Genomic DNA, 13,043 nt, shown 5'->3' on the forward strand with positions numbered 1-13,043 from the left:
TTTAAATATTTTGGTCACGAGCATCACTGAAGAGACATGTATTGTCGAAATGCGCATCTGGTGCAAGAAAATTGGTACCGTTAATTTTATTAATGTCAATGTATTTTTTATGAATCAATATAAAAAAAATATTTGGATGATTTTTAGCTACTACTTGGTATATAATTTTTATGTCGATATGTTACCATTCGTAAATAACGATATTGTGTGTACTCGATTATGCTTTCAATAAACCGTTGCTAGTAACCGTTGCAACGAACGGTTTGTAATTCAGATTTATTTTCCCTGAAATTCTACAGGAAAAAAATAAGCTATTGATATAGCACATTCATAATTTATCTTATGTTTGGCTGTAATATTAATTTAAACAGTATAAAATGTAAAGTTGGTATTTTTGTTTTTTTTTTGGGGGGGAGGGGGGCAGGTTTTAAGAAAAAAGAATAGAATAAGAGCTATTTTAACAGTTAAAATTGAACTCATTCAAAACGCATAAATTTAAAGACAAAACTTGTTTAAAACATATTTTAGAATGAGTATTTAAAGAATTTAGCAGTGTGCATAATGACGACTGAGCAAGTCTATTAATATGACTATATGCATTACCGGTGAAGAAGTAACTAGATTTTAGTTAATAAACGGCAGGAATTATGTGCGATCCTTGATATAATTTCAAATTGTTTGTTTCTTTAGTTGTTAAAATTCATTATCTAATATACAATTTTTATATTTTTATGCAAGTTGCAAAAATCATCATACGGACGTATGAGAAATTTTACTTAAAGTTAAAAGTACAAATAAAGTATCAAATAAAAGATACACACATACACTATTGAAAAAACACAAGCGTCAGTACAATTGTATTTAAGTCATGATAATAGTGGCGGATACAGAAATTTTCATAAGTTGGGGACCACTATCTGCCTTAAAGGGGGCCCGCTCCGGTCATGCTTCAGTGATAAGCAATATAATTAACCTTTTTTCAATTTTCAAGACAAGGGAGCCTGCACCCCCTCCCCCTAAATCCGCCTTTGTATAATCATATTCCAATTATTCTAGTCAATTAAATTAGATGATTCAAGTAATGTGTTTTTCTCATTGGCAACCGAATTATAGAAAATACTTATTTTTCAATATTTGTTCACTTTACCTTCCAGAATGCATTTCTAGAAGAAAAAACAAATATTGAAGAATTCCCTTTTTTTTACTCAAAATGAAAACATTCTCTCAAAAAAAATACCTTTCTGCAATGATCGAAATAAATATCTTAAATAATGAAAACTAATTTCAAAATCATGCAAAAACTAAATTATGATACGAACAATACGCAATTTTGACACGTTTTAAAACAAATATAAACAACACCAGTATCATGTGTTTTCAGTCAGGATTATACTTCGTCAAAATTATCTCCCCATTACGCCAGTTCATTTTCACAATCGTAGAAATGGAAGCCATTGTAGGGATGACGCGCTACCAATTTTGCTCTTGGAAACCGATAAATTAATCCATATTGCACCATTACGATCCTTACATGTATATGTCAGTTATATTTAAGTTATAAGACAAATGTATCAACTAGCTAATGAGCATCAGTTAATGATCTTGTCTGCATTGATTCAACTTAAAACTATTATCTGATCGGTTGTCAGGTTGAATTTTCGAAAATTCATAAACATTTAAAAAAATTCTAATTAAATATTTCGTGGAAGGGCAGACTAGATTTTTTTATTATATGCAGACTATAAACCCTAGTTATCATACACAAGAAATTAGAATTTTTCGAAGGGATGCATTTTCATCATCCAACTTGAAAGACTGTCGTTAAGTACTTTCAGTAAAAAAAATAGCCATTCGAACCCACCTTCTCTGTTTTTGTGACTCATTAGATAGGTATTTCACTTGACCCACATCTTCTTTTAAAACTGTTATTGTTTTGTGTTATAAAGTCAACCTGTAACTTTAATATATAAATATGATAGAATCTGAAGCGAGACGATGTATGAAATATTCTTACTTAGTACGATATCAAGACAAAATACTCAACTCAAACACGCCCTAACATAAAAAGGTGCACTCGATTTTCTCTTTTCGATACAATTGCTACCTATAGACACATTTATCAAGATCCGACGTCAAAAACGTGTGCGCTGCCATTGCTACATCACGTGGTACGTCAGCCATAACAGTAATGAAAGAACGCACGTTGTGACGTTTGCATCAATAACAACATTATCGATCTGTTGTTTACATTTATATTTTATCCGTTTTTTCTTTAACTTATAAATGGATAGTGGGAAAAAATATAAAAAAGGTGGTGGTAGTTCTTGTGCAGTCAATGGTTGCTGTAATAACCGTCGGAAATTAAATTTATGGAAAGAAACAATGTGTGAAATACACGGACAATTTCACGAAGACTGTGCATGTTTAATTCCATATAAATTTCATCTAATGCCGTCAGATTGTCAAATTAGAGTAGAATGGACGATGGCAATTAATAGAAAAACTTTGCCGAAAACAGTTTTTGTTTGCTCGGAACATTTTCTAGATGGATTGCCGACGGAAAGAAATCCATTTCCAAAACTTAAAATGGGTTATGAAAGGAAAGTTACACCTGGCAGGCGCAAAATTCATTAACATGATTCAGATGTTAAAAAACGTAAATTGATTGACTGTGATGATGACAATTCAGACTTTGAAGTACTTGATTTAAATCTTGAAGTAACTGACCAATCTTTGCCCGAAGCCGTCTGTAGTTTTAACGTTCTCAACCCGACTACATCATGTGTGTCAACACAATATGATGAAACTGACTTTATACTGCACAACGACCATTCATATGCACACGCATGGACTGACTTACAGGATAAATGTGCCCAAACAAACCTTACATTAACTGAAGAGAATGGAGTGCAAATAAAATTAGATGTAGGTACTATGTCAGCTACCCGACATATTGTGACTGATAGCGACTCCTTACTTTATACTGGTGTTACTAAGGAAGTTTTTTTCACTTTGGTCGAGTGTATGTCCCAGTTTAACACTTTCAGCTCTCAACTCGATATTGACGATCAAATAATGTTAGTTTTAATGAGATTAAAACTTAAAACTTGATATTTCAAGTTCTAGGTCGTAGGTTTGGAATTTCTGATAGCCTAGCATGCAAAATGTTCAACTCTTGGATCCCGTTATTGGCAGATAAGTTGAAAGCTCTTATAATATGGCTTCCAAGGGAAACATTAAGAGACTGCTGCCCAGAATCTTTCAGAGAAAACTACCCTCGAACAACGTGCATAATAGATTGTGCTGAGACATTTATTCAAAGACCTACTAATTTGAAAAGTCGGGGCGAGACATATAGCAACTATAAATCTCACAATACGGATAAGTACATGGTAGGGATATCTCCTCATGGACAAATAATGTTTATATCAAAAGCGTTTGGTGGACGTGCAAGTGACAAATTTATTGTTGAAAAAAGTGGTTTCCTTGATTATCTGTTACCTGGTGATGAAATAATGGCCGATAGAGGCTTTACAATAGAGGATTTACTTTTCCCCTGAAGGGTTAAACTTAATATTCCGTCCTTTACTAAGGGTAAGCCACAATTGAGTGCTGAGGACATCACTTCTACACGAAGGATTGCCCGTGTAAGAATCCATGTAGAACGAGCAATCAGGCGATTGAAAGTGTTTAAAATCTTGAGTGATACAGTACCTGTGTCTTCACTTAAACTTTTTGACGACATTCTTATTGTTTGTTCTGCACTTGTGAATTTAAAATATGATCTCATTCGAGATACATGTACAGAGGAAGATACTGAATGAATAATATTAAAACCAATGTCGTACCGTCATGACCGTCCAAATATAATATATTAGTAAATATTTATTTGTTTAAATTAAAAATGTAATTGCATTGTTTTGTTTTTTGTGTATACATTTGTAGATATTTTTGTCTTTGTATTTTGTATTAAAACTTTTCGGTACTTTATTCGGCACATCATATACAACGTATTAAACATGAACCAGTCCACGAATGACTAGAGTACCAAACATTTTTAAAAAGATGCATATCATGTGTGTACTGTGTAATATATACCAAATAAAACAACTTCTTTGTGGATAATAATAATGAGCCAATTAATTCAAGATAAAATTTCAACTACAATGTACAATATTCTCACCACAAGACACCCAAGATATTCATGACATGACATTATAAAATGTTACTTGTATAAACTATTACTTCATCAACACTGTGTAAACATTGTGTATAGCATTTGGTCTCCAAGATAAACATTAAACAAAATGCAATAATTTTTAAAATTGCAACTTGTATGAAAACAAATGGAAGAATAGGCATCTATCCACTTAGAAGATGCAAATTTTGCATTGTTCGAGAATTCCTGATACAATGAATTGACTAGTGTTTCATGTGTTTACATGTAGTTGATTAATTGATTGTTGGTTGCTTAACGTCCAGTGGAAAATACTTCGTGCATATTCAGGATGATACATGTAACTTGATTGGTATCCTTAGTTGTGTTGATTCGGGGCAGTTCACATTAGAAACTTGACTACTGTAAAATCAGATATTAATTAATGTTTTTATTTATTTCAAAGATATTATTGATTTTTAAAGTGTTCAATTTTAAGATACATACATGTACATGTATATTTACTATTGAAATTTGACATGATAAGAATGAATGCACTAACTAATTTCTAAATTTACAGTATTAAATGATTTTCGTGATTATATTGGCAACAAGATCACTTTGAGGCGGTTCATATATTTTTTTTTTCATTCTGAGAATATTTTAAATAATTAACAATCATATAGTACATGTTGTTTACGTATGATACATGTAAATAAATATGAATGTTGTATCTACATTGTACACTTGCATTATTTATGCATGTGCCTGTCTGCAGTCAGTAGCCTGTAATTCAGTGGTTGTTGTTTGATTGTGTTACATATTTCTTCTGCATTCATTTTTTTTATATAAATGAGGCTGTTAGTTTTCTCGTTTGAATTGTTTTACATTGTCATATCGGAGCCTTTTATGGCTGACTATGCGGCATGGGCATTGCTCATTGTTGAAGGCCACACAATGACCTACATGTATAGTTGTTGATATCTGTCTGTGTCATTTTGGTCTCTATTGAACAGTTGTCTCGTTGGCAATCATACCACATTTTCTTTTAAATATATATAATTCAAGCAAAATGAAGAAAAGAACTTGGTATTAATGTTCTACATGATTTAGTAAACATAATGAAAATACTAAATGACTTTAAATACTATAATCCTAATGAAATGTGTATGATATCACAGTCGCATAAATTTTATGAAAGCTTTGCTAAAAACTAATCTATCATCTTCAATTTCATCAACAATAATATTCATCATTTTCTTGAAATAAAATGTGCGCAGTCTAGCAACATGCTCAAATACATATTGTTCATCATAAGGTACTGAAATTCATCAGGATTTAGCCAAATTAAAAGTTTACATTTTCTTAGTCCAGTGCAAAACATAGTTAACTGAATTTGCAGAAAAAATCCTCGATTCCCTTTCACTTTTTAAACTAAAATACCATTGTTATTCATATGAACATCATATTTTTGACCTGTGAATAGTTCATTCAGTGTTGTCCACTTGGCACAAGGTACAGGACTTTTAATTTCCAGTAATGTGACGTCATTTATAATACCATCCGGACTTGCAGATAGCCAGTTCTCTTCTGTTGATACGTATGTTCCATTTTCAACGACACGGTATCCATTTGTCAATAAATATTCCTTAGCTGCAGTTTCACCTTCTTGGCCGTGCTTTGTAAATTTATTACCCACAAACTTTGGATGAAGATGTTCACGAATAAAGTTTGTACAGTCTGTGGTTTCCTTAATCGGAACTTTGCTTGCGCTGCTAGCAGTTATTCGAATTTTTCTTGCATCTTTCCACTGAACACTCTTGCTCTGGTTAATAGTGTCAGTTTGTAATTTTACAGTACGGGCCAAGTCGACAGCAAGATATTTGGAATAAAAGGATGAGCACCTTTGACAAGAACTAAACGAATCATGTTCACCATGGTCTTTAGGAATGTTCTCCTTAGCAGCTGGTTTGCTGACGAAACTTTTATTTATTGTTGTTCCTTTTAGTTTGAACAGGGGGAGAAGTAGAGACTGTTCTACAGCTGTTCTAAGTTCTTAGGAAGAATAATACATTGGTGTGTCACGAACACCTGGAGCATTCACATTTAAATCTAAAAGTAAATTGTCACCCTGTTTTGTTTTTTTGAACACTATGTTTGACAAAGGTTTGGCTCAATGTTTCTCTTGGTACCTCTATTCCACATTGCATTTTCATCAGAACAGCTAGCACCAGTCATGTTATTCCTGACTGCATGTTCAACCTTACAAAGTACTGCACCTACATGGCTACAGGATAGCCCTTGTCCTGCCATACAAGTACACCATCCTTGTTCAACGGTTCCGTCCATAGAGCAAATGACATAGGCTTCGTTCACCCGACTTACTGTCTGGGAAGCACGAACGTCTGCTTTCAAATACATTCTGGCATCCGAAAGAATGTTATGCAAAACTTTGTCAACATTGCCGCTCTGAAAATAGTTGTAGCTTTGGAGACTTTTGAAGTTTTTCATTTCTGCACCATCCACAGCTTTTGACGATATCAAATAATTAAAAATGTCCCCGTACATGATGTTTGGCCACTTTCTCATGTCGTCAATCCACTCCGTTACGTTATTTAATTCTGAGGGCATTGATATTTTCACTTGAGTAGTCATAATACAGGTAATAATCCAACAATTTTTACGCACTGATTCGCTATTTTTACAATGTTTCTTTCACTAATGCAATGGCGGACTGCTATCGTGACGCGCAAGTGGCAGTTATCTTATCAAAGGGCGATAATTGAATAAATCCGTCGATATTATGGAATTTTTTTTTCAATCAAATAATGGAAAGGCAAACACGAAAGTTACTTAACTAATAGATTGATATGTTTTCCGTTCGTGGTAAATTTTTTTTTAATCGGAGGTTATGCATTTTCTTCATCCAACTTAAAAGGTACACATGTCGTCGACTTGATATATAATTGTTCTGCTTAACTATGTACTAGATAAATTGAAAACTTATTAAATTGTTTTTAAAATTAATAACACCTCGTAATTGAGAAGAAAATTGCAATTTTGTTTGTTTCTATTAACTTTTAAAAAAATTTGTCAATATAGTAAACAATACAGTAAACATTTATCGACTTCTCTAACAAAGAGCTTCGATTCTTTTGTTCTATTTCAACCTGGTTTCCGACTGTTTAAGAAAGTAGTTTATAGTTATTATTTTAATTCACATGTCTGTATGAAAACAGTTTTTTTTCTATAAATAAACGAACCAAAACAAAATACCTATAACAAACAGAAACACAAATCTATATTTAGAATGTAAAGGTCGTGTCAATTTGAACTCAGTTCGTTTAAGGTCTGTTTGATTCATACACTTGCGCATAAATAAGTTATTTCATAACGAATCATAAACAAAGTGTTCTTGAAACGTTAAAATCGCTATCAAATTAATCGTTAAGCTAGTTTTTCGGTGATACGGATATTAATTCTTTAAATTTCATCATGAGGAATAAGATAATGTCATGTGTTAAATGATACCTCCAAAACAGCACCAACGGTTGTGTTACGTACCAACCGTGCCTGATACGTAGCAAATCTGGAAATCCCTAATAAGTTGATAATATATCATAGTTGTTTCATTGCATTTATAAAGATCTTCAAGTGGTTATTTAAGCACACCGACAATAGGGTCTAATCTTATCTTATATGAAGGCTTTGATTAAATGATGTTAAAACAAGCTATGTAGAAGTATTTTTATATAGTAACGACCTGTTTTTTTTTAAATGAAGTAACAGCCACAGAAAACAATATCACGATTTTCTTGCCTCGTGAAAATAAGCATCTGAAAAAAGTGATTTAAAATAGTCTAGAAATTTAAAGCAAATAATAAATATTTGTACATATAAGCTTACATGGATTAAATATCCATAATTGAGCTACTTCCTTGTCTTAAATTGCAACACGAACGGTTTGTAATTCAAACAGGTTTTCTTTTTCTAGAACATATACTTCCTGGTTTTGTTTGATGATTCAGGAAGAAAACACGAAACATAATTGTCTGAAAAATTGTATTCATATACCGTTGTTGTTGTTTGATAATATTTTAAGATTTTTAGGGTCCTTAATGCTCTTTAATTTGATACTGTATTTAGCCTATTAAATATTTTCGATTCGAGGGTCACTGATGAGTCTTTTTCTGAAGAAACGCGCGTCTGATTTAAATACCAAAATTTAATCCTGGTTTCTATGATGAGTTTATTTACAACCACTTGGTCGATGCCACTGGTGGTGGAGTTTTATTTCCCGGAAGCTCTTACCAAAATAGTAGTCAGCACTTTTGTGTTGATATGCATTATCATTGATATGATCTTATTAATATATTATTTGTTTACACATTTTTAAATTTTTGATAAACTAAGGCTTTTATGCTTCGCATAAAGGGAGGTAAAACAAGGCCATTTAAATGTTATCCTTTATAATATTATCTCCCATGTCGTTGTAAATGATTTTAATCGTCGTTTTTTATCAATGTCATTTTGATTGAAATCTTTCTCCTTGTTACTAATTTGTCTTAAAACAAACCGCGGAAGCTGTGTCTTGACATATTTCCTATAAATATTTTGTAATATAGTGTTGTTTTCGATAATTTTAAAGATCCCATCATTAATCGGTTGACAAGTCCATTGTTTAAAAGATTAAACTCCTATTCTGCTTGAATTTGACCCTCAGGCACTTCAAATCTTCCATAAGAGGTACACACTAATTATAAATCACAATGAAAAAGAGACAAAAAAGAATACTGAAAAAACTGCAATATTTATCAAAGAAATCTTTGATAGGATTTATATTTCCACACATATTGTATAGAATTACAAAATAATCACCAATTTCCAGTATATCTACATAATGAATATATTCAAAAGACAAAGAGACAAGTTGTATAACAATTAATTTAAAACCGACGGACAAGAGAGGCGAAAGATCCAAAAGGGATAGTCGGCCAAAAGCGAAAAACTGCGAAATGACAGACAATAGTACAAATAAAACAACAGTGGAAACTAACAATTAAAAAATGCACCTATCAATTTCTCTTGGCTTGATTTTTTTATTGAAAGTATTGCGGAATAAATCAGAAAGTAACATCTGCATGTTAATTGTTATATCCATGTGCATGCTCTGAATGTTAAGCAACCTTTAACCCTCTTGCTGCCGGAGGGACACATATGTCCAAACCGGCAGTGCCGGAGGGACACATATGTCCATGGTTAAATTTATGCAAGCTTCTCATCAATGCTGTATTTCTTTCAATTAAAAACACGGAAGATTAAACAATGATATGTTTTTCTCCAATTTGTCCCAAATGTAACGGTCATTATGTCGTGACGTCATATATCGAATGACGTCGTTGTTTGGCATATTACGTCACAGACGTCGAGCTGTCGTATTTGCCGGCATATGAAATGCAACCTTGAAAAACGGTCGGCAGCAAGAGGGTTAATCAATCAATCAACAATATTGTGTATTCTAATGCAATTATTTTGTAACAATTGTTCTGATTGGATAACAGCAAGCGTAAAATTCTCTATCTCCTTGTCTGTAACTAAGGAATAAAATTGAGAATGGAAATGGGGAATGTGTCAAAGAGACAACAACCCGACCAAATTAAAAAAATAACAGCAGAAGGTCACCAACAGGACAGCCGATATTTTGAATTTCGGAATGTATTGACATGTTATTTCTACAATAATAAACAAAAAACTCACTTGTTGCGCCTAAAAATCTTCTTTTTACCAATTTTATTACATTCTGAAGCGGCACAGAAGCCAGAAAACGCCCGGTGTTTATGTTTGACGCTGGGAGCATACCTATGACGTCACCTTGTGTAGGGACCAAAGATCATAACATCTTTTCGCGAAATTTTTTTAATGAACATTTTAGACTAAATTAATGATTAAAATTTAATTATAAACTTGTTTTGCATTAGAATAGAGATAACTGTATTGTATTTGAAGCTTTGTGGACGTCCATCGGTAGTTTTACGGTCGCAAATACCCGTTTACCTGTCTCCGCTCCGCGTCGCCAGGTAAACTTAATTTGCGACAGTAAAACAACCGATGGACGTCCTTAAAGCTTCAAATACAATACAGTTATCTCTTAATTGACATATTATACAAATACAGATTCTAGGGCAAAACCTTGAATGGTCTTATTATCGTTTTGAAATGAATAATATACAGATAATGGTTGCTAACTCATGACTTGATCATGTTCATGTGTTTTAGGAATTTTTGCAATCGACTCATTTGTGGCTGGAGATACGAATGGAGATGCGTCTATAGAACCTGGAATGCGTAAGAAAGAAATATTATATGTTTTTCGTCAGTCTTCTAGAATGTTCAGTTCGACGTAATTGATTAAATGTTTAAAGATGATTATGTATTATGTGTGTGTATTGAAATATATATATATATTTGTTGTTTAGAAAAGAAGTATATATATAATGCTTACAAACAGTTAATTTGAAATCAAAGCAAATTATTTTGACAACTATGACAAGCAACATGCAAAACCACAATTTGTTAAACACCGCAACATTCCTAAATGATATTCAAAATGGGTACAGTATAAAATGATTTGTGAATGAATTTTGAGGGTGGTGCGAAAAGATAAACTCTTTACTACACATAAATTTAGCTGAAATGTGCACTGTTCATCCATAAATTTAAGTCATAATTCAAAATTCCCTTAAGTTTGGGTAATTGATTCCGTATAACATTTCCACGGACTTTTAACGTTAAATCGAGATTTTGATAACACGAATGTCTTTTTTATTGTAAATTCGCACCTATTCATAATCTTATAACTGTAGAGTAAAGTGTCCTTCTGGTCTTCGTTCTCATGCATGTGTAACGGGACATATTGTTTTCTATTTCGGATAATTATCTGTGGGGGCTGTTATTTAAAATCATCAAATCTGGATTATGTTCCGTCTTAAATTTACATTACTTCGTCAGATATTGTTACATTCTACAAAATTGGATACAAAATCCGTTGGATGAAAACTTAGTTCTCGTACCATAGTTTTTACATATTTGAGAATATTTATTTATTTAATTTTAATATTTTTTTGTGTATAATAATTTATTGGTATACATTTGTCAGATGCTGTGGATGGAGGAGGGTAAAGGTCAACTATTACTATTATCAATATTTCTGTTGTAACGGTTGGACTACAACTACCTACCAAAACTGTAATAGAGGTGATTATGAATATGAAAACAAAATATATGGTTTTAAAATAAGTCTACATAAGATTCATCAGTGACGCGTTAATCAAATAAGTTAGAAAGCCCAGTACAACGTTAAAAAGCATTTATGGGCCAAAATTCCATACAATTATACCAATACGTTTAAGACTATTTATAATAACTGTAGACATTAAAATTTAAAGTATCAGAGGCACAACTTGATCGTACACTTTATTTGTTCGTATTAGGTCAGCTTACCTTTTCCCCTTTGATGTCTCTTCATTTTTTCTTCCGTTGAAAACCCTTTACCTTTACGTCTCATATGCTAATGTCAAACGATAAAATATTAAAGTTTCGGACAATGTAATGAAAAATATATATCATTAACCAATATCGTGTTGCTTTAAAATTGCAGCGATTTGTACACCACCGTGTGGAAATGGTGGACAATGTACATCACCTGGTCAGTGTAACTGTACAGATGGATGGACAGGCAATCGCTGTTATGGAGGTACGTTTGTATAATAAAGTTCATGAGAAAAATATATTTAAAATAAACTAACGAAAACATTTTTGTTATCTTGAACCGTTCTTTTTCGAAAATTTCGAATGAAGAACTTGAACTATAAATAATTCTATTTATTTACCTTCAGCTGCAACATGCTCTTATGATTTCCCCTGCTATCCAGGCGACTGTCAGGGACTTAGCGGTACTGGATCATGTGTCTGTTCTTCGGATTTTTCTGGAAGTACTTGTTTGACAGGTAAATGACTCTCATCTTTGAAAACAACTCACTAATTAAATTCCTCCTGTTAACTTTGTTCATAGTTTGTTTGTTATTGAAGTCACGTAATGAAACATAACGTAACAAGAACAAAAAGTCTTTAACGAATGATAGATATTATACAAATATGGACATTTACAACAATAAAACCCAGTTCCTCAGACTGATACGGTTAAAACGATGGTATTGACAAACCTCTTGAACCCCCTAAGAATTTATAATTTGTACTAAAAAAATTCCATTTCATATAACAAATGTATAAGATCGTGCAACTAGTTAACTCAGAAGTAAGTTGTCATCCTCATCACTATTCAAGTCCTAGCCATGTTCAGTCTATTACATATTTATGATTGAAGAGTATACACAAACACTACTGAAGTGGAATAGCTACGCCAGAATTAACCATCACTAATGTATTTAACCTGGTTCTTAAAATATCAAATAAGTATCTTTGTAATTTTTTCGAAGTAAAGCTTTGAATGAAATTTGTGGCATTGAAATACCGTTCTATCAAGCAGTCAAACAAAAGGCTATTATTACACTCATCTGTCGTGATACAGCAATCGGTGATATCAAGTAGTTGTCAACGATATTTTTTGAAGAAACAGATCAAAAGCGTAAAAAAAAATGTACTATAATGTGAAGACACAGATCGAAAGCGTAGAAAATATATAATACAAAAAACTTGCAATTTCTACTTAATACAAATTGGAAGCAAGTGTAATATTAAATGTAGTACACTCCCAAATAATCATGGAAAATCATTGAAATCGTAGCCAAATAAAAAGTGGTTTGCGGCAAGGAGTAGGTCCGGTAAGGGCCGGTTTTAGCCTCAAATTTTAAGTTAATCTGACAAATTA

General features: G+C 32.4%; 1 protein-coding gene across 1 annotated transcript in view; it reads left to right on the forward strand.

The window, feature by feature from the left end:
- The window catches only part of LOC134704818 (uncharacterized), a 42,292-nt gene that overhangs the window by 9,504 nt on the left and 19,745 nt on the right, over positions 1-13,043 (forward strand). Inside the window, exons 2-5 of the mRNA XM_063563599.1 lie at positions 10,433-10,501; positions 11,313-11,410; positions 11,814-11,909; positions 12,052-12,162. Of these exons, the coding sequence (XP_063419669.1) occupies positions 10,433-10,501; positions 11,313-11,410; positions 11,814-11,909; positions 12,052-12,162 (374 nt within the window). The remainder of the gene's footprint in view (positions 1-10,432; positions 10,502-11,312; positions 11,411-11,813; positions 11,910-12,051; positions 12,163-13,043) is intronic.

Source organism: Mytilus trossulus, chromosome 2 (genome assembly GCF_036588685.1).
Source record: "Mytilus trossulus isolate FHL-02 chromosome 2, PNRI_Mtr1.1.1.hap1, whole genome shotgun sequence".
Taxonomy (NCBI): Eukaryota; Metazoa; Mollusca; class Bivalvia; order Mytilida; family Mytilidae; genus Mytilus; species Mytilus trossulus.